Genomic DNA, 24,239 nt, shown 5'->3' with positions numbered 1-24,239 from the left:
AACGTTAGAAACTTTAAGCTTTTGTTGCATCATTTCATATTTAAGGAAAAGCAGGGTAAATTTACAGAGCACCAGATTCAGAACAAAATTGCAAAGCACAATCATCATGTGTGTGAAAAAAAAAGCGAGAGAAGTTCACATGTTTTTGTTTTCACACGCAGACTCTAAACATTGAAAATTGTAAAAAAAAACTTCTCTCCAAAGTTTCTGAAATCATCAACTTATGCTAAGACTGTGTGGGAGAAGACTGCATGTGAAAAAAAATTGAGAGATGAGAGAGAGACAGTACCAGTTTTCGGTAGGGATGGCAGTGGGGCGGGGCAGAGGACAAGGTCTCCACCCCCGCCCCGCCTCAAGATTAGAACCTCCATCCCCGGCGGGGATGGATTTTAACCTCCACCCCCGCCTTCATCCCTGTTTCATGTCCTCCATCCCCGGTTCAAACGGGGATGAGGCGGGGCGGGGCAAGGATATTGCGGGGAAAAGTGACGGAGGCGGGGGTGAGGCGGGGATCGAGGCAGGGACGGGCGGGGAAAAGTGTACGTCCATCCCCGAACAGGGATGGATTTTAACCTTCGTCCCCGCCTCCATCCCTGTTTCATACCCTTCATCCCCGTTCCAAACGGGGCGGGGCCCCGCTTTCCCCCGGCCCACTGCCATCCCTAGTTTTCGGTGAGAGACGAGAGAGAGAAGTTGAGAGAGAGAGAGAGGTTGCGTGAGAGACGAGAGAGAGAGAGAGAGAGGTTGTATGAGAGATCTACCAACAAAATAAAAGGGTTTAAGCCCTAAATTTTGGTCAAATAAGGGTTTTGACCCTTATTTGACCAAAAGCAATGAGGCATATGGGCCTCATCTTGAGGCGTGCCTCGCCTCGAGGCATGCGCTTCAAGGCCTACGAGGTGCACGCCCCAGAGATTTTACGCCTTATCCTTGCGCCTCAAGGCATAAAGCCCCTCGCCTTGAGGCAAGGCATGCTTTTTGCGCCTTGAGGCGTGTTTTTAATAACACTGCCAAGCAGCAATGAAATTGCCCCAAAGGGGTTTGGCATAGTGGGATGGGACCTAGGCCGCTAGGCAGGTGGTCTAGGTTCAAATCCCATGGGTGTCACCCCTTATGCAAGCTGAGACGTGGCGACTCCCTGGGGGCAAGGGAGTTTTACGCTGCTAGGACAACAATCGTAAGTACGGCAGGCAGAGCTAGCGGAGCTAGGTCTCTGATCCTAGGGGTGGTTCCATAGTGTAAATATATAAAAAAAACAGCAATAAAAATGTCTCGTTCAGGTAGCAATATTTTATTTTGCCTTATTTTGAGCTATGTCACATGGGTGCGGGTGCGGGGATGCGGCACTTCCAAAAAACCCGGGTGCAGGTGTGCAGCAAAAATATAATATATATATATATATATATATATATATATATATATATATATATATATATATAAAGTCCAAAAGTTGGACATAAATGACCCTGGGTGCGTTGACTGCACCCAGGGTCAGGTTGACCACATCGGGTGCGAGTGCGACACCTAGTTGGAGAATCCATGTGACATATATTAAAAAAAAAATTCTTGGCATTTTTTTAAGTCTGAAAAATTGGACCAAAATGACTCTGGGTGTGTTGACCACACCCAGGGTCGGGTTGACCGCACCCGGTGCCGCACCTGCACCCGCGTCGCATCGACGCGGGTGTGGCACCCTGCTAGCTGAATCCCTGTGACATAGATTTTGAGGTGTTTGATAGACAAGCAGATAACAAATTTAAGCTTGAAATGGAAGGCAATGAGTAAGTCAAATGGTGGCTTTCACTAAAAGATATCACACACATGACTCTCTTGGACATACTGTTTTCTTTCTTTCTTCATTACTATACTGAACAGCCTTAAAAAATTGAAATCATGCAACAAAAAACATGTTGCTCCCAAAAATATGATGAAAATGCCTTAAAGCATGCAACAAAAAACATTTTGTCCTTGTGATGTTTGGTGTAAGTGGTTCCAGCCATAAAGATAACTATTTGGAGTAGATAAAATGATGTGCTATAAACAGCTTCATATACAGGGTACAACTATGTCAGACAACGAAATACGCGATAAATGGCCACTTTGCTTGTCTAAAGGCTTGCTCGAGATCATTTAGTGCACTCTATGGCCTAAGCTCGAGCCCAATCTTGAGCTCATGAAAGGGATAAAGCTGATTGAACAGGAATTTGAATTTGCACTTGAAAGGTGACACAATCTGAATATATTGGCATTTGAAAATTATCACAATCAAATCATGATATTTCAAAATATCACAAATATTTATAACATAGACTAAAATATGAAGAAATTAATAGAGAAACATATGAGGGAAATATATAATACACATTGGATTATATGTGTGTATGCCAGTACCCAGAGTCCTAGAGATACCAGCTCTAACATTGCATCTGGGCATTGTCACACGTGGCTGCAGCTGCACATGCCCCCCCACCCACCTACCAACACTCCACCAATACATGCCTAAAATAGAAGAAAAAGGCACCAGAATATAGAATAGATAAATGATATAAACAACACACCTTGATATGGTCAACTTTAACTGTGAGTGGATCCTCGTCAACCTGCACACAAGTGACAACATGATTAAAGACTAACATCTAAAAAAACAATAAAAAATTAGAAATATAGGACTGGCAAACCATCTCAGTTATCCGCAACCGCTGATGGCCCAAAAGCACCACTTGTTCTCCTTGTATGTTAGTAATCTGTTGAGAAGCATATTCAACATCACAAAAAGGCTCACTAAAAGTGATTCCACAAAGGGGACCACAGAGTAATTTTGTAATTTTATATTAGAGAAATAATCAAACAAATCCTTGCATTTCCTCTGTTTTACATAATGGAACTACTATTGGAACCACTTGAGCCTTCTCAAACAACAATTGATACCTGTGCTAGAGTACCAACTTCATGGAGGCGTTCAAACAACTCTTTTGCCTTGAGGTCATATATGCTTTTTTCAGTTTCTGAACCTGTTACAATGATTGGATCAGTTCCAGGTTCATCCTTTACAAGGAAGGCACCAGCATATCGTACTGATCTCTTGTAGTTTTCCGTCAAAGCTGCTAATAGTTTTGGATCCTGTGAAAATCCACAGATTTTAAATGAGACTTCCTCTTAAATAAGAACTCAAACAAAAAGTATTGTAACCACTTGTAAGTTAGATGGCAGTAAAAAATGAATAAAGGCAGAAGCATCCGTAACAAATTCAACATAAAAAATTCCATGGAATTGTTAGTCAAAATCAAATATCAATATTGTTGCAAGGCAGAAGAGAAGAAACAAGCCTAAAGGAAAAATTATACATCATAGATATCACAAATAGGGGTGGTAAAACCTGACACGATCCGCCAATCCGCCTCTTAGGCGGGTTCGGGTTGGGCTTAAGCCAACCCGTTTAATAAATGGGTCGACCCGCCTAACCCATTTATTAAACGGGTCGGGTTCGGGTTGGGGGTATGCCAACCTGCCAACCCGGCTGACCCGTTTAATAAACGGGTTAGGCGGGTGGGTCAACCCGCCAACCCGAACCGTCAACCCGACCCATCGACCCGCCAACCCGTCGACCCGTCAACCCGACCCACGAACCTGAGAACCCGTTTACCCGACCCAACCCATTTATTAAATGGGTTGGCGGGTCGTGTCGGGTTACCCGTTTATTAAACGGGCTGGGTTCGTGTTTGCCACAACCAACCCGTTTAATGAATGGGTCGGGTTCGGATTGAGGTATGCTGACCTGCCAACCCGTCGGTTCGACCCACCAACAGGACACGATTGCCACCCCTAATCACAAATATAAAAAAATCCCTAAAAAATGCAAAAAAAGAAACTGTTTCTTCCCTCTCAATATCCATATCAGAAAGCATACAATAGAAGCCATATCGAAACTTAGTCCAACAGGTGCTTTTTACAATACCTTCACATATATTGGCATGTAGAATCCAGGAAAGAGAGGCCTGTGCATTAAGGGCAATGCTAAAACCTGCAATTAAAAGCAAAGTGGGACCACAATTAGGACACTAAAGATAGCAAATCACGGGAAACCAAATGACATAAATTTCATTACCAAGCAGAAAATTAATGGATAAAATGTACTAAAAAGATTAATCATTATATGTGATGAAGCAATCATAACAAAAATTAGACTGAAAATGGCACAACTCCAGTTGTGAGTTATGTCAACTTGATGAACAATACAACCATGGAAAGCAGACAGAAGGTTTCTTAAAAAAGCAGCAGAGAAGCTCGAAGAAAGCAATACGTTATCGCCAAAAAGGTAATGCTAATGTTGCATTTGATTAGCAGACAAGCTACACAAATATTGAACAGATTTCCATTCATGAATCCATAGAGAACAGTTTTGAGGTCTCCAGTAAAAGCCTGAAGGAAATCTGTTGCTACCAGAAAAGGACCAACTCAATTCTTGTTTCCTTCTTTTTTCAACAAACTGTAAGAAAGTGGAAAATACGCTACAACAAATGTCTCTCAACAAGTTCTCACAAATACACCATAAGAACCACAAAGGTTCACAAAGAGAACTTAAGAATACACACAACCCGAAACGGGTATAAAAATGAAAAATAAACAATTTTATTGATTTGAGATAAAAACCCAAAACAAGAGTAAGTCTTTACAAGGGGAATAGCCCCATATTTATAGAGAGGTAGAGAGAAGCCTTAAGAGAGCTGTTGGACTCTCCAACGGCTCTAATAGAGCTGTTGGGGAGTCCAACAGCTCTTTTTGGATTTACCTTTTTGACTAGTCAAAAAGGTAAAGGCCAAATCAGTCCAATGATGGACTGGTTTGGCTAATTCTAGTTGTATTTTAACTAGAATTAATTAAACGAAAAATCCTAACTAAAAAGGAGATAAAACATTACATGTCTATGAGATTACATATGAGATATTATATGAGATTACATATTTTAACACTCCCCCTCAAACTTACGGTTGGATAACCGAAAGTTTGCCTAAGAGAAAGTGAAACCTAGGAGCAGCGAGAGGCTTGGTGAAGAAATCGGCCAGCTGATATTCTGAAGCAACATAGGGAAGATTGATGGTGCCACGCAAAAATTCCTCTCGAACATAATGGCAATCCATTTCTATATGCTTGGTGCGTTCATGAAATGTCTGATTGCTTGCAATATAGATAGAGTTCTTGTTGTCACAACACATATTTGATGCTTTTGGACTTTCAACTCCCATATCGGAAAGTAGACGTCGAAGCCAGACTAATTCCATAGTAGTTGTAGCCATTGCCCTATATTCAGCTTCAGTTGATGAGAGAGAGACCTTTTGTTGTTTCTTACATCGCCAAGACACCAAGGATCCTCCCAAAAAGACACAAAAACCTGTAGTTGAGTGGCGGTCATTTGGATCACCACCCCAATCTCCATCAGTATAAGCAAGCAATTCTAAGTTAGAGGAAGCGGATAAAAATAATCCTCGAGAAATAGAATTTTTGATATATCTAATAATACGCAAAATTGTTCCCATATGAACAGAAGTTGGAGCATGTTGAAATTGACTGGCTGTATGAACCGCATGTGTAATGTCAGGTCTTGTGATAGATAGATACGATAGAGCCCCAACAAGTTGCCTATACGGAGTCGGATTCTCGAGTGGCTCTCCATCATCAATCTTCATTTTGACATTCACAATCTCAGGAGTATCAACGTGTCTTTCATCTGAAATACCTGACCTAGCAACAATATCTAATGCAAACTTAGATTGAGTTAGCAAGTAACCTCTAGGTGAGTAGGCAACTTCTATACCAAGAAAATATTTCAAAAAACCCAAATCACTCATTTCAAAATGTGTTTTGAGAAATTTTTTAATATCATAAACTCCCTGTTTATCACTTTCAGTGATGATCATGTCGTCAACATAGAGTAGAAGGATGATAATACCTGCATCAGAATTCTTAACAAACAAAGTTGTGTCAGTAAGACAAAATCGAAAACCAAAATCAAGCATAATCTTACTAAACTTATCATACCAAGCTTTTGGAGCTTGCTTGAGACCATATAAAGCCTTGTTTAGGCGAAGTGTTTTCCCTTTAGGTATATTTATTCCTGGTGGTGGGTCGATGTATACTTCTTCAGCTAAAGTTCCATTTAGAAAAGCATTTTTAACATCCATTTGAAAGATATGTCATCCCTTTATTGATGCAAGAGCTATTAGGATTCTAACAGTGGTCATTCTAGTTACTCGGGCAAAGGTCTCTTCATAGTCTATTCCATATTCTTGGGAATAGCCTTTTGCCACCAACTGGGCCTTGAATCTTTCAAGAGTGCCATCACTCTTGGTTTTCACCTTGTACACCCAGCGACAACCAATAGGTTTCTTGTTGTTTGGAGAATGGTCTTGAATGGTCCAAGTATTTGCTTTTTCTAAGGCTTCTAATTCCACTTTCATAGCCTTGACCCATTCTGGTTGATCCTTGGCTATATCATAACTGGGAGGTTCTTCATAGGAATGAATTAGAGCAATAAAGGCTTGATGTTTTGTTGAAAAAGACTGATATGACACAAACTTTGTAGGAACCCTCGAGATCCTAGTGGATTTTCTAGATGAAGAGGCAGATTCATGTTCCCTTGTGTATTTATCCAGGGCAAACTGTCTTTCTAAATTTCCTCGTCTAGAGTATTGAATACAATCTTGACTATTTCTATGAGGATCAGAATCAATCACATCCATCTGATCATCTAGATCAATTTCTCTTACACTATCCTTTGGAACTAGATCCAACAAGAAGGAATACTCATCTATTTCAGTAGAATTTTTGTTTTCAAAAAAACTTTCATTTTCTAGAAAGGATACATTCCTTGAAACGTATAACTTGTTGTTTTTAGGGTCAAAACATTTGTATCCTTTTTTATTATTTGCATATCCTAAAAAAGTACAGGGTATAGCACGGAGAGAGAATTTATCATTCTTATCTGTAAAAACAAAGCACTTGCACCCAAACACCCTCAGTCTAGAATAATCAGGTTTTTGTTTATAAAGCTTTTCAGTAGGAGAAATATTCTTTATTGAGGATGAGGGCATCCTATTAATAAGATACACAGCAGTCAAAATAGCTTCGGCCCAAAAAACTTTAGGAACTTGATGTGTGATAAGTAGTGTTCTAGTTGTTCCTATAATGTGTCTGTGTTTTCTCTCAGCTAACCCATTTTGATGAGGGGTATAGGGACAAGATTTTTGGTGTGAAATTCCATGTGAGTTCAAATATTCTTTAAATTCAGTTGATAAAAATTCTCCCCCTGAATCAGTGCGAAATATTGAAATATCATTCTTAAATTGATTTTTGACCATATTATGAAATATTTAAAAAAAAGAGAACACTTTAAATTTTTGTTTGAGAAAGTAAATCCAGGTATATCGTGTAAAGTCATCCACGAAAATTACATAGTATAAAAACTCACCTTTTGACGTAACTGGTGCAAGACCCCAAACATCAGAGTGAATTAATTCAAGTGGTCGAGTGGAGACAAAAGTTCTTTCTTGAAATGCTAGTCGTTTCATTTTTCCAAGAATACATTTTTCACAAGTGAAAGTTTCAAAATTACAAATTTTTTCCATGTTTGGAAAGTACTGAAGCTTGGATATACAAGGGTGACCAAATCTTTGGTGTAAAAGATCCAAGCCTACTTTTTGAACATTGAAGCATAATGTTTTCTTGGGTAATTCCAAAAAATCCATGTAATATAAGCCTCCTTCTCTATGGCCTTCCCCAATCAGCTTCCCTGACTAGTGATCCTGTACTTGACAATCATGAGAAGAGAAGGAAACATTACACTCATGATCAGTTAATTGAGAAACAGATAAGAGATTTAGATTAAGTTTGGGGATATATCTAATCTTTGGAACACAAAATCCTTTTGAGTTTTGAGAGTTATTTTCGAAATTTCTTATTCCTTTTATCTCAAGGGATGTTCCATCCGCAGTAAAAACACTCGATCCACTTGAGTCATAACAATGCGACAGTAATTTTAAATTTGGTGTCATGTGAAAAGAAGCACCAGAGTCAAGAAGCCATAGGGGTTTACCTGGATCGGAGGTGCCAACAGAAGATATCGCAACTCCAGCTGAGGGAGAAGTTCCTTTAAGAAGAGGTTGTAGAGCCTCCACCAGCTAAGACAGGGACATGTTTCCAATGGATGTCTCATTTGATTCTTTTGATTCAACAACAACTACCTTCTTCTCATAAGATTTTTTCAACTTTGGATAGTAAGTTTTAACATGTCCGGGTTCATGACAGTAATAACAAATAACTTTTCTCCTTTCAAAATCGCCTCCTTGCCTTTCATTGTTTATTCTCCCAATATGTGGAGGTTTGTATGTGCGAATGTGATTACCTGGTCTAAATACAGCTAAAACTGTATCATCATCGCTTTTGTCGACTCGTTTCTTGAGTCTATTTTCTTCCATACTTAGCTCTTCAATGGTATCTTCAATAGAGGGAACATTTCCCCGATGTAGAAGAGCGGACTTGGTTGATTCAAATTCGGGTCTCAACCCATTTATAAATTGAAAAAAATGCTCCGCATTTACTTGATTTTGGCGAAGCTCAATGTCTTGTGGACAATGCCACTTTGGTTCAAGAAGAGCCAACTCTTCCCATAGTTCGGATAAGCTATTGTAGTATTCTCTAATACTTCTCTCCTCTTGAACCATATTCCGAACCTTTTCTTGTAAGTTACATATATGAGCAATATCTTTAAGAGAATACATTCTCTTAAGATATTCCCACGCATCATTAGCATGTTCAAATTTTGCGAGACTTGAACACTTCTTTATGTCTACACTAGAAATTAGCCAAGACATGATCTTGGCGTGACCCATTCTCCATTCTTTCCATTCTTTTTCATATGTGGAGATGGCCTTAGTTTTTTCCACCTCCGAAAGAGGTATTTCTCTTCCACCTTCTTCTTTAGTGAGTGTTAGTTTAGGTTCCTTATCGGTTCCATCAACTAAGCCCCATAGACCCTTTCCCCAAATAAGATGCTTCATGATTGAAGCCCATGTTACATAGTTTGAATCGTTGAGTTTTATGGACTTAATGGTGACATTATCATTGTCATCCATTTTACAAGCTTGGGAATGAGAGGGAAAAAAGAAAAGCAAGTGGGAAGAAGAATATTTTAACCACAAAGATTGAAAATGAGTAGCCTTCCACGCCCTTCAAGGCTACACACGATCACTCCTTCAAAGAGACTTCACTTTCTTGAAGAGTAGTTGCATGGCACGCTTCCCAATACATGTCCACCGACCTTGCTCTGATACCATGTAAGAAAGTGAAAAATACGCTACAACAAATGTCTCTCAACAAGTTCTCACAAATACACCATAAGAACCACAAAGGTTCACAAAGAGAACTTAAGAATACACACAACCCGAAACGGGTATAAAAATGAAAAATAAACAATTTTATTGATTTGAGATAAAAACCCAAAACAAGAGTAAGTCTTTACAAGGAGAATAGCCCCATATTTATAGAGAGGTAGAGAGAAGCCTTAAGAGAGTTGTTGGACTCTCCAACGGCTCTAATAGAGCTGTTGGGGAGTCCAACAGCTCTTTTTGGATTTACCTTTTTGACTTGGTCAAAAAGGTAAAGGCTAAATCAGTCCAATGATGGACTGGTTTGGCTAATTCTAGTTGTATTTTAACTAGAATTAATTAAACGAAAAATCCTAACTAGAAAGGAGATAAAACATTACATGTCTATGAGATTACATATGAGATATTATATGAGATTACATATTTTAACACAAACAACCAAAGAAACACAAAAACACTTGCTCAAATTTATCAGAGTCAGAATCATAGTTCAAGAAACAGATATTGGTCTCAGAGGAGATGCAACATTTTGAGTATGAACAATTCGTAGAAGTGATAAAACAGTAAAATCCGTATGTAACATAAATACTATGCTGCAAAATGGATGTAGACCTCCAAAAGGAAGGCGCCCATAGAAAGAAAATTTGGACGAAAAAACCCGGTCAAAGAAAATTAAATGATTCAAATAATAAATGACACAATGATCTGAAAAAATGATATTCACATGGTTCAAGAGGGAGCCCCCACTTGGATACTACTGTGAAAGAGTGAACCAAATATTCCCTACAAAAGGATGCTAAATGCAATCATGTGTCATGTGGTTGGGGAGCAAGATGTTCAGGTTTGCATGCATGGGAGCAGCTCAAAGCTCAAACGATAAGAGTCCGGTTCAGCTGCCTGAATTTAGGCCTTGCCTTTCACTGCTGCTAGGTCTAGAAATTGCACTAAGCAAGGTCAGCGCTATGCCCTGCTGCATCTAGCCCCCGGACTATGGCAAAGAATGGAAACCAAGAGCTGTCATCCATAGTGGTTCCTTCCCACCTATGCCAACAACTTGTATGTCTCATATTTCTCGAAAAAAGTTATTGGGTTGATAGGATTTGGTATTCTACTTATGTGATGCCACAAGAACTCCAGTTGTGAATCATATCAACTTGATGAACAATACAACCATGGAAGGAAGCCAGAAAATTTCTTAAAGAAGCAGAGAAAGCAGTACATTATAGCCGATAAGGTAATGGTAATGTAGCATTTGATTAACAGACAAGCCACAGAAATATTGAACAGATTTCCATCCATGAATCCAAAGAGAACAGTTCTGAGGTCTCCAATAAAAGCCTGGAGGAAGTCTGTTACTACCACAAAAGGACCAACCCAATTCCTGTTCCCTTCTTTTTTTGAACAAACAATCAGAGAAACACAAATACACTTGCTCAACTTATTTCAGACTTATAGTTCAAGAAACAGATATTGGTCTCAGAAGAGATGCAACATTTTGAGTATGAACAATTCGTAGAAGTGATAAACAATAAAATTTTGTATGCAACATAAATATTATGCTGCAAAATGGATGTAGACTTCCAAAATGAAGGTGTCCATAGAAAGAAATTTCAGAATAGACCCAATCCAAGAAACTAAATGATTCAAATAAAAAATGATACAATGGTCTGATCAATAAATATTCATATGGTTCAAGAGGGAGTATCAGCACCCACTTGGATACTACCCTGAAAATGTGAACCAAATATTCCCTACAAAAGGATGATAAATTCGATCACGTGTCATGTAGTTGGGGAGCAAGATGTTAAGGCTTGCATGCATGGGAGCAGCTCTAACAAAAACAGTCTGGTCAGGCTGTCTGAATTTAGGCCTCGCCTGTCCATCTACTGCTAGGTCCGGAAATGGGGCTAAGTGAGGCCAGTGCTATGTCCCGCTGCTCCACTGCATCTGCCCACGGACTATGGCAAAGGATGGAAACCAAGAACTGTCTTCCATAGTAGTTCCTTCCCACCTATGCCAACAACTTGTATGTCTTGAAGAAAAAAAAAGCTTTGGATTGATAGGATCTCGTATTCTACTTATGTGATAGTTGATATCATTGAGATTGATATTCATATATTTCTTCTTAGATCTATTGGTTTGACGCCATGTGTGGGACCGCCAACCAATAGCATGTTTCCATCAGAAGCAGAAATACTAGTTTTTCTCAAAGAATCTCCCAAGTGTTTCAGAGGAACTATAAAGAGATTGTTTTACCAGAAAAAAATCAGTTCAGCTGGAGGATACCTATAGAAGTTTTCACAACAAAATCACGTATGATGAAATTAACAAAGATTTTATCCTTTCTAACTCTATCTGTAAAAATCTAAAGACTCGATAATTAAAAGACACAAACGATATATCCAGCAACAAGACAGAAATCCCCAATTCAAACCCCAAATTGCCCCGAATTCAATCCTTTTACGTACATAAAGCCCCAATTCCTTTCCTCATTTCACTAAGAATTTAAAGAGGAACTAAAAAAACAAAACAAAACAAAACAACCATTCCAACATATCAACAAAAACAAGCCAAAAAGGAAAACTTGAATTCCACCGTAATTGAACCGACTGACCGATAGATAGTCCTCCGGTTTCGGATTCGTGGGCACCATTGCCTTCGACGACTTCGCATCCGCTTCCTCGGCACCCTCCACCACCGTTTCCGCCTTCGCCTCTGCCGCCTCCGACCCGTCGCTAGCATCAGAACAGAACGCCCTCGTTCTAGAACCCGGAATTACGCCATTTTTGCCCCACAAAGCGCCAAAGACCCTGAGCAAACCACGCTGCCCCTGCTCCAAATTGCCCGTATGAAGGGAGAAGCTCGAAGGGAGCCTTTGCAGCCGTCCCTTCAAAGAAGGAACCGCTAAAAGCTTCAACATGGCTAATTATTGATAGGTGTTGGAGGCCAGGGAGTGAAAAGCAACACCACCCACAAAGCAAAGAAGGATGTTCTACGTCTGTACATACAAAAAGAACCAAAGAACTCCGATTTTGGGCAGGTGGGGAGGGCGGAAAACTGGGATAAAGGACGGAAGAAACTGGATTTTGAGAAAAGGGGAGTGAGATAATGGGATTTTGAATGTGGGTTTTCAAGGAAAAGAGGTAACTGTGTAGATAGTGATGAACACCACCTTCGCAAAATAGAAGGATCTTTCTAAGCGTGCACGTAGAGAAAGAAGGCCAGAACCATGGCTAGACAGGGGAAGGACTCACCCTGGGCGGAGTCTCCAAATCTCGAACTTAAACCCTACTAAAATCTTTCCACTGTGTAATATTTGGGTTTAGTTTGCCCTTCTTGTCATATCATAAGGGATCCCAAAGGAATGGCATAGTGACAAAAGTTAAAAACGGCAAAATATCGGTTGCCAAAAACTGACGATAATTGAATTTTTTTAAATATCGTGTTTTTTCAGCAAAATCTTGGCAATACAAAATAAATTAAAATATAAAAAATACTTTTTTAATAAAATATAAATAATAAATACAAATAAAAACTACACGTTTTTTTCAATATAAACAGCTGATGAAAATATAAATGTCCCATTAAAAATGTAATATTTATGTTTTTTTTTAAATGAATCATAAGAAATTGAAAATAACGCTAGAAATCACAGCTTTTAACTTTCAGGTAATTTCTGGAGATATTTTCATAAATCTCGTGAGATTTGTCACTATGCGGATTGGATATGATCCTGATCTTTGTTGGATCCGAATACAAAACCCTAATTTTAGAAAACTAGGTCTCAGTCTGAACCCAAATCCGAGTACAGTAATAACACTAGACTAACAAGACCCAGGTCAAACTCCATCTTTACGAGGATTGAACCGGGGTTTTGGTTGGTCCAGAATGCAACTGGGTCTAGGGTTGCAAATGGGTCAAACCCAAGAAGCGGAATCTGCAAAATTTGGCTGTCCCGAATCCATCCGAACCAACCCGACTCTCCAATGTATTTTGAGATCTGAAACCCAACCTGTTTGCATTCTTAGCTGGGTCTATCACGTTGTAACGGGCATTGGATCGGACTTTACTCTGCACAATCCTATGATCCACACAAAATGTTATGCTGAGGGTGTCCCTCACGCTATCTTTTGTCGGTACTCCCACAAATGTTAGTAGAGGGGCTTCCTTTCTTGGTGCTCAAACAACAAAAGGGATCCGCGCTTCCTCGGGCTGGGAAACGACCCGAGCCATTCTTGGCTTTAGCTAGTCATACCACCGAGGTGGTATCTCATGTGGTAAGCGGGGTCCTGTGTCAAGGTGAAGACCCAATATCAAATCCCTCTGCCACATGGGGCGGCTGTTGTTCTGATAGGTGTCTACCTAACCCCAGTTTGGCTTTTAAAAAAAAAAAAATAGCTAGTCATAAAAAACAAAGAAAAAGGAAAAAAAAAGTGTACTAGCATGGTTTGTTTGTTAAACATCATAAATTAAACCTTTTCATGTAATATTATATATATAGTTATGAGTTCTTATACTAAATCTTGCGGAAAATTATCAGAAAGTTAAAAATAGTAATTTTTTGTTAAAAAAACATAAAAATCTTGTTTAAAAACATGATATTTATGTTTTTACCGGCCATTTATAATAAAAATTTGTGCAGTTTTTTAAATATGCTTTATTTCTATTTCTTTTTAATATTTTTAATTGATTTTACTGTCAAGAATTTGCAAAAAAAAAAAATAGATTAAAAAAAAAGTCAAATTCTCACAAGTTTTTTTCTGCCGATATTTTGACATTTTAAACTTTTGTCACTATGCATATACTTTTAGTTTATTAGTTTTTAAAGTAATTGAAAAACCTTATTGAGTGTCGCAAATAAGACTAGGGTCGGGTTGGGTTCAGACCCAGGTAGAACTAGACCCAAATCTGATTTGAGATGATGCTTCCAGGTTCAAAACCTGCCATAAGAGAAACCATACCTGAATCCTATAAGGATTACATTGACCAAACCCGAACCATACCTGATAAAATAATATTTTCTATCATTTTTACATTGAAAATTTGTGCATCTTAATTGGAACTCGGTTGGATGAAATTTCACAAACCATACCCGACTCCATATATTAATCAGACCATTCAGGTCCAACCCGGATTCTAATAGAGCCTTATTTTTTATCACTAAACCCTCTCTATAGGAATGTATCCGGGTCAAACCTGACCCATTGACACCCCCATGTGCGACTCGACCTTCGACCCTTATTGCATGCTTTTTTTTTCTTTTACCTTTGTAACATAAAAAGGAAAAAAATATAGATAACACGAGGAGACTTGAATTTTTTTTTTACATAGTTCTAGTTTTTTTTTTTTTCGACCCTTATACGAACTTTTTTTTTTTGACAGAGTTCTATTTTTTTTTTTCAACATAGAAAAGTTAATATTTTGAAAACACTAACTTCATTTTTTTAATGAAAACATGTTGTTTTTTCGAATTTCGAGTAAACAAATAAATGCATTTTGATATTTTATTATATAAAAATGCATGTTTATTAAAAAATTAATAAACAAAATAAAAATTGAGGATAATGTTATCATGTCTGACTCGTATCACTTGTCACTGCAACGTACAGTGGGTGAGACACGTTCACCTGATTCCACTATAAAGGCTATGTAAAAATGACAAGCCATTTGGGGTGCGATACGAATCAGACAAGCCGTGACACAAGTACAAGCATTGATTTAGTATTTCAAACACTATTTTGTCGCCAGTTTAATGATATTTCAATAAAAAATTGCATTTTTTATATTAAAACATCAAAACTAGTCTTTTATTTATTGAAAATTTCAAGAAATTTCCGGGCCCCATATTGTTTTTCAAGCAATTTTTAAACATGCGTGTTTAACTAGAGTCAAGTGTCGGGTCCTACAAGTGTCTTTGTGACTTATTCATACGTCGGGTTTGACCCGCGTAACCAAAACGTATAGGGTCAGGGTTTGATGATAAATAAGTTCCATTTAAAATCCGGGGCGGCCCTTCTGATTAATATATAGAGATGGATATGGTTTCTGCAATTCCATACCAAACCCGGGCACAACCTGGGTCTTCTTATTTGTTAGCATACCCGGACCCTATAGGATTTGGTCTGGGTGAGGTCTAGGTAAATCAGACCTGTTGATACCCTTACTTATAGGGCGAGGGTTTGGTGATAAATAAAAATGTTCAAATAGATTTGAGGTGAGATCTGAAAGGGTCGGATTAATATATGGAGTTGGGTATGGTTTGTGAACTTTCATACCGAACTTGGGCCCGACCCAAGTTCTGACTAAGATTCACAAAATTTGAATGTAAAAATGATAAAAAATATAAATTTATGGGGTGTGGTTATAGTTTCTCTTATGACGGGTTTGATTGGACTCAAATCCGAACCTGTTACCAGCATCTCAAATCAAGTCTGGGTCTGATTCCACCCCGATCTTAACCAAACATGACCCGTTGACACCCCTACACATGAATGTAAATGGGTCCAAGTTGAGTCAGCTAGAACTGATTTTTAGATAATTAGATCCAGATGCATAATGCCAATTCTAAACTGGGATCCAATTAGACTATACATCAGTGGCGGAGCCACGGGTGGGCATGGGTGGGCGGGCGCCCACACTAGAATTCGAAACAGAGTCGACTTGGGAAACCGAGTTGACTCGGGAAACCGAGTCGACTCGTGACCCGGACTCTCAATACGTCTAGAGCCTGTCGAAAGGGGCGAGGGGTAAAACCCTCGCCACTTTTTCTCTTTCCTATGTGCTCTGCCCTTCTGTTTCGGCGTTCCGACACCGACAACCCCATTCGCCGGCTCTCCTCCCCTGTCCTCTGCATCCACCGTCGACTGTCGTCGGCCTCCCTTCGGTGAACCCGCGGTGCCCCCCAAGCTTTGACGACGCGAGGCACCGGTGTAGCAGTCGGACCTTCCTCCTCGTTCGCCGACGACCATCGCTAGCCGGCGTAGCCGCCGACCGTCGCACTGTCGCAGGTAACCTCCCCTCTCTCTTGCTTTTCTAGTCGATCGGCAGACAAACACGATAACCCTGCTTTTGAAAACACGATAACCCTGTTTGTGGTTTCTGAGAAACCGAAGCCTTCGGTTTCTCAGAAACCGCAAAGCGTCAGACGACCCATGTCGCCGACCGAAAGACCTGCCGGCGACGACTGCCAGCACGACACCCAGCGGACTTCGGCGAACATCTGATCCCCTATACTTTTAGGCGATTGCAGCTGGATGGCCGGCCAGAGCTTAAAAGTTAAAACCCCCTTGACCTTACAGAGAAGTCGTTAAATTTTCGGTGAAAACGGCGACGCCCGGCGATAGAAACCATTGTTGGTTCCCCGATGACGATCCATGGTCGGAATCCATTTGAAAGAAACTCATCCAACGATGGTTTTAGGATTCCGGACAACTTGGTGGTCTGGCGATGGCTGTGAGCCTGTGATATCGGCGATGAAACAGGGATGTCGGCGGCGCTGGAGAGGCCGTTGGTGATCGAAGCCCCTCAGGGCCTCAACTCCTCGGCGAGCATCAGCAGGTAATCAGAAAATTGGCAGTTGATCATGGCTATCGGTCACTGACCGAGGTAGCTGACCCTCACCGGTGGAAGCAAAAAGGGGAAAAACCCTGCTGATGTAAAACAGAGTCTATCTGCCAAAATATTTCTTTATACTAAAAAATCTGAAACATTTCCCGCATCGAATGAGAACAGATTTTGTCATGGTCTGAAATTCATCATAAATTTGACTTTTATCAAGAGCTTAATTTTCTCTGACTTTTGAGTTTGATTGATTTTGGTAAGCTGAGATATATTTCAGTATATTTGCTTTTACATGTAATACATCTTCTGAAGTTTTATGCCTAGCCGATTTGTTCAGAATGCATGCTTGTCTTCTAGTTAATCAATTAAAACAGATTTTTTGTTTTCATTATTATAGGATGTTAAGGGCATCTGAATATGGGTATGTAGAATGGTTGTTTCCTTTGCATGTTGATTCTTCACTCTAATGCTTTGCTTTAGTTATATATACTTGCAGATAAGACAATAAAGCATATCTTTTCATTTATTTGCTGTTGTTTATGATTTCTTTCCCCATGTGTTTTATCATGAATTTATTGTTACCACTTGACCTCTCTTTCCATTTTTTGTTCTTGGCCATCTACTTTGATGGTGTATTATTTTGGATGCAAAATCCACAATGGATCAGTTCTTTTGGCTTTTGTAGATCAACTGGACCCTTTTATAGTTCACACTTCTGTTGCAGTTTCTATGCTCATAAAGTATAGGACTACAATTCTCTGAGACTTCTGCTAGGTACTATTTGTGGTGTCAATGTTTTGCTTGGGGATTAGGTTGGCCAGTGTGAATGCTTTCTGCTTGGTTGTGCTATCTGAGTAGGAAGATGTATAAGATTTATTATGTCAGGTCATTGAATGGAAATGGTAGTTCATACATCATCTGGGTCGCTTGACTTTTCCAACTTGTGTTTTTCCGGTGGGGGGCTTCACCCCCTTTGCCTCTGCGAGCCCTTCTCGACAGGGGGCTTTGCCCTCTGTCCCTCGATTATCGGTTGGGGCTTTGCTTCTGATTGCCACTTCATGCAAGAGATCTGAGCTTATTCGAGAAGCAGATTTTATGCGAATTGTTGAAGCACTTGCATTGGGTGAACTTGAAACAGGACGAGGATTAAATCAAGAAATAAGTTCCAAACGACCTGGTGATACTCGGTGGGGTTCTCATTACGATGCTTTGGTTAATTTACTCAGTATGTATTCTTCTGTTATTCAAGTGTTAGATTTCATTGCAGAAGATACATATTCAGGAAAAAGCTCAGATGCAATTATTTTATATCATCAGTTGCAAGATTTTGAATTTGTTTTTTGCTTACATTTGATGTGTAAAGTTTTTGGAATAACTGATGATCTTTCACAAGCACTTCAGCGAAAAGATCAAGACATTGTGAATGCTGTGAGTTTAGTCACTATGTCAAAACAGTGCCTTCAAGGTCTGAGAGACAATGAATGAGACTCTCTTATAAACAAAGTGTTCATGTTTTATAAGAGGTTTGATATTCTGATTCCTGGTCTAGGGGACTCACATACACCTCAAGGACGACCAAGACGTAAGGTTGAAAAGATCACCACATTGCATCATTATCGTATTGATGCGTTTTATGCTATTATTGATTTACAACTTCAAGAGTTGAATGATCGTTTCACTAAAGCAAATACAGAGCTCCTCATTTCAATGGCATGCTTGAGTCCAAAGAATTCTTTTTCTGCTTTTGACAAAGATAAGTTGATTCGTCTTGCTGAGCTTTACCCCAAGGACTTTTCTACAGTAAACATAATTAGACTTGAAAATCAATTGGATATATATATATATTGCAGACATGCGAAACAGTGATCAGTTTTCAAGTTTAAAATCTTTAGCAGAGTTAGCAGAGATGATGGTAGCAACTCAAAAGCACATTGTATTTTCTTATGTGTATCTATTGATTAAGTTGGCATTAACTTTGCCAGTTGCAACAGCAAGTGTTGAAAGAGCATTTTCAGCTATGAACAATATCAAAAGTCGTCTACGTAATAGAATGAGAGATGAATGGATCAATGATGCTTTGGTTACTTACATAGAGAATGAGACATTTGATACCATCAGTGATGATGCAATTATGAATTGTTTTCAAAATATGAAAAATAGAAGATGTCAATTGTAAAATTTTCATAAATTTAGTTGTTTGTATTTCTTAAGTGAACAATCTTTATTTTAGTTTAAAAGTATAATTTAAGGTTTTATCTTATTATGTTCATAAATTTAGTTGTTTGTGTTTGTAACAATTGTATTTTAATTCAAAGGCTTATTTAAGTTTTATCTCTCCACGAACGGCTGTTCCTCCAGCCAAATTTTTTGGCTCCGCAACTAGTCCGAATAAATGGATCGTCCTTCAAGACCATAGCATTGTCCCCAAGACCCGAAGTCTGCCCACCCAAGGAAAAACTTATTGCTCCGCCACTGGTATACATCCTAATTGGATTGGATGTACATACACATATAATTGGTTGGACTCTTGTCAGACTTTAAGTTGGACTTGGATTCAGATTGATACTTGGATGCAAGAATGCTGTATCATACATTCATACACAAACATCGTTTGGATCCAATGCACGTTTAGTTGTATGTTCTGATCTATAAACCGGTTAGGTATACAACATTGGATCTGGAACGGAATCCCGACCAACATAAACATGTTTTGGATCCAAGACTTGTTTTGTCTGATCTCTAACCGGTGGGTATACGACATTGGATTTGGGACAGAATCCTGACCCAACATAAACATGGTTTGGATCCAAGACTTCTTTTGTCTGATCTCTGAACCTGGGAGGTTTATATAGCATTGGACTTATAACAGAATCCAGACCCAACATAACCATGGGTTGGGTCTAAGACTTGTTTGATCTGATATCTGAACTGGGTGAGTGTATGGGTTGTATCCAAGACTTGTTTGATCTGATCTCTGAATCGGGTAAGTGTACAACATAGGGTCCAGGGCAGAATTTAGGGTTGACATTTTTTCTATGCGGAAACAGAAGATCAGATCCAGATCTGGAATCTATTGTGAGACCCAAACAGGACAATGATCCAGAACCTAAATCCGATCATTTTTAGTTGTTATAAATCCGATCCAGATCCGACTCCCCATCGCGCGTTATGCCGATTTTCTCTCAAAAAGAAGGCAACTCCCGTTTCGCCCGCTGGAAAAAGGATAGTTCCCGGTTGCTGGAAAATATCCCGGCGTGACTTCCGTCGCCGGAAACCTGCTATTGACGTGGTGCAGAGACCTAGTCTCTCTCTCTCTCAGAGGTGAAGAAGAAGAAGACGAAGAGATGGAGGAAGAGGGATCTCCTCCGACGGTTCCTCTTTTCTTCGATTCGATCGACGAATCCACCGGAAATCCTTATTCTTCGATTGCGGAAGCCTTGCCTCTGGACACCATCTTCCCCAACCCTAACCATAACCCTAATCCCGACCCCGACGCTAACGAAAACCCTAACCTCAACCCCGATAGCGTCCCGGCGACCGCACTTCCGGATCGAAACCCCCGGCCATCGTCGTTCTTCTCGAGCCTCTTCCCCGATTTCCAGAACCCCACACCCTTGGCCATATTCTCCCAGAAGGTACAGAACCCCAATTTCCTGTTCCCCTCGCACTTCGCCAACCAGAGCCCTAGTTTCGTTCACAATACAAGCCCTTTAGGGCTCTTTAGCGGCAGCTCCTTCAAACCGACCACTCCCCCAACAAGGTTTCTGGGCGAAACCCCTATTTCCAAGACCGCCAAGGAGCAGCGGACGGCCTCTCGGAGCGCGAAACCTAGCTCGAAAGCCTCCGCCGATCCACCGGCTAGCTCTACCAATCGAAACCCCAATTCGAAGGCCCCAACTGCGGGCAAACGCAATGCTAATAGTCGAAGTTCCAACTATCCGCTGGTCGGGCTGGCTCAACCGTTCTTCACCGGCAAGCGCAAGCGGAGCGGGCTTCGGCGGAGAGCCGCCTCTTTGTTACCGCCTTCGGTTCGACCGAACAATCAGGTTCCCTCGGATGCTTCTGCTTCTGAAAATGGTGGTAGTTATTTTCTTAATTCTGGTATGGATTCGAGTAATACCGTCGAAGGAAATAACGTAGAATTAAGGGATGAAATAATCTTTATAAACAAGAACGCCACTGCAGAGGCACTCATTGCTCTATCTGCTGGCTTTCCGGCTGATATTCTGACTGAAGAGGAAATAGTTTCAGGGGTTGTCTCGTTAATTGGGGGCATTGAACAATTGAATTACATTATAATTAGAAACCACATTCTCAGTAAATGGAGAGAAAATATCTCCAATTGGTTGTACAAAGAGGTTTTTGAAGAAATCATCCCTGCCCGCTTCAGGAAACTGTTGGATTCTGCATATGGTTACTTGCTTTCTCATGGGTACATAAATTTTGGGGTTGCTCCGGCGATCAAAGAGAAGATTCCGAGCGAGCCGAGCAAATCAAATACAGTGGTAATAATTGGTGCTGGGTTGGCTGGATTGGCAGCGGCAAGGCAGTTGATGGTGTCGGGGTTTAAGGTCGTGGTTTTGGAAGGTAGGAAGAGATCTGGTGGCAGGGTTTATACTAAGAATTTGGAAGGCGGCAACAAGTTTGCAGCTGCCGATCTTGGCGGCAGCGTGCTCACGGGAACTCTGGGCAACCCACTTGGGATATTGGCAAAACAACTCAACTACCCTTTGCACAAGGTGAGAGATAAGTGCCCTTTGTATAAACCAGACGGGCAACCTGTGGATCCCATTTCAGATGTGAAGGTCGAGAGCTCGTTTAACCGTTTGCTAGACAAGGCTAGCAAGTTGAGACAGTCAATTGGTGAGGTGTCGGTCGATGTCTCATTAGGTGCAGCTCTTGAGACTCTTAGGCAGGTTTATGGCGGTGCTGTCAGTGAGGAAGAAATGGGTTTGTTCAATTGGCATATTGCAAATCTCGAATATGCAAACGCCGGATTGCTGTCCAAACTTTCACTTGCTTATTGGGATCAGGATGATCCTTATGATATGGGTGGTGACCATTGTTTCCTTCCTGGAGGGAATGGGCGGTTGGTGCAGTCTTTAGCTGAGAATGTACCCATTCTTTATGAGAAAACTGTGCACACTATTCACTATGGTGGTGATGGCGTGCAGGTGCTTGCTGGTAATCAGGTGTTTGAGGGAGATATGGCCTTGTGCACAGTTCCTCTTGGCGTGTTGAAGAGCAAATCTATAAAGTTCATACCAGAGTTGCCTCAAAGAAAGCTTGATGGTATAAAGAGGTTGGGATTTGGATTGCTGAATAAGGTGGCAATGCTTTTCCCAACTGCATTTTGGGGAACTGATCTGGATACGTTTGGTCACCTGTCTGATGATCTAAGCCGTCGAGGGGAGTTTTTTCTCTTCTATAGCTATGCAACTGTTGCTGGAGGTCCACTTCTGATAGCTTTGGTTGCAGGGGAAGCTGCAGTCGAGTTTGAAACTATGAATGCCACCGACTCTGTTACTCTAGTCCTCCAAATTCTCAAGGGTACTACTAATCACAGTGTTCATCGTCGTCTTGCTCTTATTATTTTAATCTGTGTTGTTGATCCTCGGTTTTCTGAACTTTTGTCTTATGCTGAATTCTAGGTATTTTTGAGCCGCAGGGAATTGAAGTTCCTGACCCCATCCAAACAGTTTGCACAAGATGGGGGAGTGATCCCTTTAGTTTAGGATCATATTCTAATGTTGCAGTGGGTGCATCCGGGGATGACTATGACATCCTTGCTGAAAATGTTGGAGAGGGAAGGCTTTTCTTTGCTGGTGAGCATACCACTAGGAGATACCCTGCAACTATGCATGGCGCTTTTTTGACTGGCTTGAGAGAAGCTGCTAATATGTCTAACTATGCAAATGCCCGTTGTTCTAAAATGAAGGTTGGGCATGGGCGATCGAAGAATTTACAGTCTTATGCTGCTCTCCTTGCTGATCTGTTCAGGCAGCCTGACCTAGAATTTGGAAGCTTCTCTATTATATTTGGACCTCAATCGGCTGAATCTAAATCAGAAGCTATCTTAAGAGTTACACTTGGAGGATCAAGGAAGAAGGGTAGCAGTGATGGGACAAAGCCTGACCAACAACACTCTAACAAACTACTATTTCAGCAGCTTCAGTCTCACTTCAACCAGCAGCAACAGCTTCATATTTACACCTTATTATCTCGTCAGCAAGCACTTGAACTGAGAGAAGTTAGAGGGGGGGATGAAGTGAGACTAAATTACCTATGTGAAAAATTAGGTGTGAAACTTATGGGCAGAAGAGGCTTGGGCTCAGGTGCAGATTCCCTTATTGCTGCCATCAAGGAAGAGAGGGGAAATAAGAGGTCTGCTTCATCTTCTATTACTGCATAAGCTTGGAGTGATTGAGTTGTCTGGGGTGATTTTATTGTTAGGTATGAATTACCTCATGGACCTGCACATTGGAGTGAAAAATGGAGTTTCGACCAATTTATTTGACAGTGAGCCCAGAAGCAGAACATCAGTTGGAGACTCGATTTATATGTAGACTGACAACAGGTTGAATGTATAATGCTTTTTTCTTTGGTTGCTCCTGCTATTTTTAAAGCCACTCCTTTCATCTGCTTTAGTGGCATTGTATCAGTTTGGTGCAGAAAAAATCTTATTGAGCTTATATGTCTGAGGAGCATATGCGGATGGGATGGTGAGACTGAAAAGTTAAATGAGTCAGGTCATATCTTTTGATAAATGATACAATTTTTTCTAGACCAATTATCATTGACATGTACTAAAAGTATTACGACTTGGAATCCAATTGGTACTTCTAGAGGAAGTAATGGACTCAGGGGTACCCATCCGGCATCCGCATATTTGATGGATTCAATTCTGGTTGCTGATATCTAGTTTCAACCGACTCCTGAGACCAATGTATCATTAACTCATTATTGTACGTGGAGGCTTCTATTGTCAGAAAGGAGAGTTACTGGTTCACTTTTAAAAAGATTTCTGGATGATTGTACTGTTGAAATTGTTTGAATTCCATTTATTATGTTGCCTCCTTCATGTCTCCTTTTCCTTGCACTTTTTGCATTGACTTCATAATGAGCTGGGCTACATGGTGTAGGGGTGCTCAACGAGCCGAGCTAGCCTGAGCTCGGCTTGTTTATGCTTGAGTCTAGTTTGTCCGCTAATATAAATGTGTCGAGCTTGAACACATGACCAGGTTCGGCGTAGATAAACGAGCCGAGCTTGATCAAGTAACTGAACTCGATTAAGCTCAT

The 24,239-nt window shown here is 40.4% G+C and overlaps 2 protein-coding genes across 3 annotated transcripts in view; one reads left to right on the top strand and one right to left on the bottom strand.

Moving 5' to 3' along the window:
• The window catches only part of LOC149820665 (lon protease homolog, mitochondrial-like), a 57,582-nt gene extending 45,088 nt beyond the window's left edge, over positions 1-12,494 (bottom strand). Inside the window, exons 1-5 of the mRNA XM_089983445.1 lie at positions 11,995-12,494; positions 3,956-4,021; positions 2,929-3,120; positions 2,679-2,744; positions 2,559-2,600 (exon numbers count right to left, since the gene is read on the bottom strand). Of these exons, the coding sequence (XP_089839571.1) occupies positions 2,559-2,600; positions 2,679-2,744; positions 2,929-3,120; positions 3,956-4,021; positions 11,995-12,300 (672 nt within the window). The 5' untranslated portion in view covers positions 12,301-12,494. The remainder of the gene's footprint in view (positions 1-2,558; positions 2,601-2,678; positions 2,745-2,928; positions 3,121-3,955; positions 4,022-11,994) is intronic.
• Positions 12,495-20,103: 7,609 nt separating this feature from the next.
• LOC149820664 (protein FLOWERING LOCUS D-like) lies at positions 20,104-24,014 on the top strand. 2 transcript variants are annotated; one of them, XM_089982072.1, is made up of 3 exons: positions 20,128-22,490; positions 22,592-22,765; positions 22,879-23,066. In XM_089982072.1, the coding sequence occupies exons 1-3, from the start codon at positions 20,285-20,287 to the stop codon at positions 22,929-22,931; spliced, it is 2,433 nt and encodes an 810-aa protein (XP_089838198.1). In that variant the 5' UTR covers positions 20,128-20,284; the 3' UTR covers positions 22,932-23,066. The 2 variants fall into 2 exon arrangements, with proteins under 2 accessions (XP_089838197.1, XP_089838198.1); XM_089982071.1 differs by having other exon boundaries at positions 20,104-22,490; positions 22,592-24,014.
• The last annotated feature ends 225 nt before the right edge of the window (positions 24,015-24,239 follow it).

The sequence above is a fragment of the Nuphar pumila genome, chromosome 12, assembly GCF_984573655.1.
Source record: "Nuphar pumila chromosome 12, dmNupPumi1.hap1.1, whole genome shotgun sequence".
In the NCBI taxonomy this organism is placed as follows: domain Eukaryota; kingdom Viridiplantae; phylum Streptophyta; class Magnoliopsida; order Nymphaeales; family Nymphaeaceae; genus Nuphar; species Nuphar pumila.
The sequence above is the reverse complement of the archived record's forward strand: the minus strand, read 5'-3'. Positions and strand labels throughout refer to the sequence as shown.

What these genes read in the sequence shown, in the direction of transcription:
- LOC149820664 (XM_089982071.1), top strand. Translation starts at nt 20,285, where the DNA reads ATGGAGGAAGAGGGATCTCCTCCGACGGTTCCTCTTTTCTTCGATTCG. An exon ending in AGTCCTCCAAATTCTCAAGG is followed by an intron (nt 22,491 to 22,591) that starts GTACTACTAATC and finishes GCTGAATTCTAG; the next exon opens with GTATTTTTGAGCCGCAGGGA.